Source organism: Crocuta crocuta, unplaced genomic scaffold, assembly GCF_008692635.1.
Source record: "Crocuta crocuta isolate KB4526 unplaced genomic scaffold, BGI_CrCroc_1.0 scaffold299, whole genome shotgun sequence".
Classification (NCBI taxonomy): Eukaryota; Metazoa; Chordata; class Mammalia; order Carnivora; family Hyaenidae; genus Crocuta; species Crocuta crocuta.
This window is the reverse complement of record NW_027532747.1, coordinates 953,155-954,943: the sequence shown is the minus strand read 5'-3', so window position 1 is coordinate 954,943 and position 1,789 is coordinate 953,155. Positions and strand designations below refer to the sequence as shown.

General features: G+C 71.7%; 1 protein-coding gene across 1 annotated transcript in view; it reads right to left on the bottom strand.

Annotated features, from left to right (window-relative positions):
* PLXNA1 (plexin A1) overlaps nt 1–1,789 on the bottom strand; it is a gene marked incomplete at its 5' end in the record, with an annotated part of 36,880 nt that overhangs the window by 4,936 nt on the left and 30,155 nt on the right. Inside the window, 4 exons of the mRNA XM_077780818.1 lie at nt 39–229; nt 536–632; nt 849–952; nt 1,546–1,705. Of these exons, the coding sequence (XP_077636944.1) occupies nt 39–229; nt 536–632; nt 849–952; nt 1,546–1,705 (552 nt within the window). The remainder of the gene's footprint in view (nt 1–38; nt 230–535; nt 633–848; nt 953–1,545; nt 1,706–1,789) is intronic.

The following is a 1,789-nucleotide window of genomic DNA, read 5'->3' as shown; positions in this document are numbered from 1 at the left end:
GCCGTCCCCGCGGCCCCCCCCGCCCCCCCGGGGCCTACTTTGGTGGCCAGCAGCCGCGTCAGGTAGATCTCTGAGACCATCTTGCTGCCCCGGTCGCCCTCCCGCTGGTCCAGGTGGTCGTGGTTCTTCACCAGGTGCCACAGCTTGGTGCCGCTCTCCAGGTCGGGCGTGATCATGGGCGTGCGGGAGCGGAGGCTGTCAGGGCTGCTGGCCGTGCGCAGCATGCTCTCTGCGGGCACCGCGCCCGTCAGCGGGGCCCCTGCACGCCTAGCACCCGTGCGCACCCTGGCGCGAGCGGGGCGGCCTCAGGCCAGGTGCCCCCGCCCCCCACCCTTGTCTGGGCCTCAGCTTCCTCATCCGAGAAGTGGAGTCAACAGCCCCGCCTCCCCGGGTTGCGGGGGACGGATGCGCCACGACGTGCCGTCAGCCCCCACATCTGTGGGAAAGGCCACGTCCCTCCCAGCCTGCAGCCAGGAGCACGCAGGCGGCGTCCCTTCCAGGGGTGCGGGCCCTGCCCAGCGTCCCCGGGTCTCACCGTATCTGCTGAGGGACTTAGTGAAGGTGGACGAGTTGGAGATGTTGTAGGCGGACGTCTGCTTGGGCACCAGGGCCACTGAGGACCCGTCCGTCACCTGCAGGCGGAGGCAGGAGACGTGTGACACAGTAGCAGGGGCCCAGGTGACACGCTCCTGCTGGTTCCCCTCAACGCACTCTGGGCCTCAGTTTCCCTACTAGTGCAGCTCGGGGGCTGTGCTGTGTCGTCTTCCCCTTGCGGTCTGCCGCCCACGGCCCGAGAGGCCTGGACACGCCCAGGCCCCGGGGACGGCCAGGCGCGGCCGGAGGGTCACCTGGTAGTGCGCCAGCGTGTTCAGCCTCTTCCAGTCGTTGTCGATCTTGGTGGTGACGTCCTCGTCCTGCAGGATGACGCGCGCCATGCGGCCCTGGCGCCACTCTGCGGGGAGGGGGGGCGCTGGAGGGGCAGGCCACCCGCAGCTGCTCCCCCTCCCGCTGCTGGCCTCTCACAGCGGGAGGCCAGGCCCCGAGGCGCAGACAGAGAGGCCTCGAACACCAGGGTAAGGGAGAGAGGAGGCTCCTCGTCCAAGCTCCCAGTGGGGTGCACGCACCCCTGCTGCGGCCCCTGCCCCTCCGGCAGCCCCCCCACCTGTTGCGGCTGCCCCACCGTGGTGGCCCCGCCTTCCAGCGCTCAGCCGGGCACTGCAGCCCCCGTGGCGTGCGGGCCCTTANGGCCCGGGACCGCCCCTCCCCCACCCCCGCTCGGGCCCTTCCAGCTCTGCAGCTGCCCCCACCTGCCTGGCCCCCGCCCCAGGATAGGGCAGCAGCCCTCGCCCTGCCTGGGAGCTTTCCAGAGCCCAGCTCGACCGCATCCCTTCCCCTCACGCGCCCCGTGGCCTCCAGCACCCTGCAGACCGGCACCCAGTGCCCGGCTCGCTACCTGCGGCCCCAGACACGCCCCCCCCGGGGCCGCCCCTCTGCCTCAGGCCGGGCCACACGCTGCCAGCCTGCGTCAGGCCCCTCAGGGCTCACCCAGGTCCATGTCCCCAGCCTTTGGCCGCTGGGAGTAGGGCACGCCCTTGTACACGGCGTCCAGCAGCTTCTCCTTGACCTGTGTCACCGTGTCACAGTTCAGTCCCTTCACTGGCACCTCGGGGGCATTCTCGTTCTCGGGGTTCACACAGTTCAGGGTCTGCGGGGGGACAGGGGGTTGCGGCGTCAGCCCCCAGCTCTCCTGGGGCGGGCCGTGCAGGGGGTGCGCCGAGGGGCGGGGGGG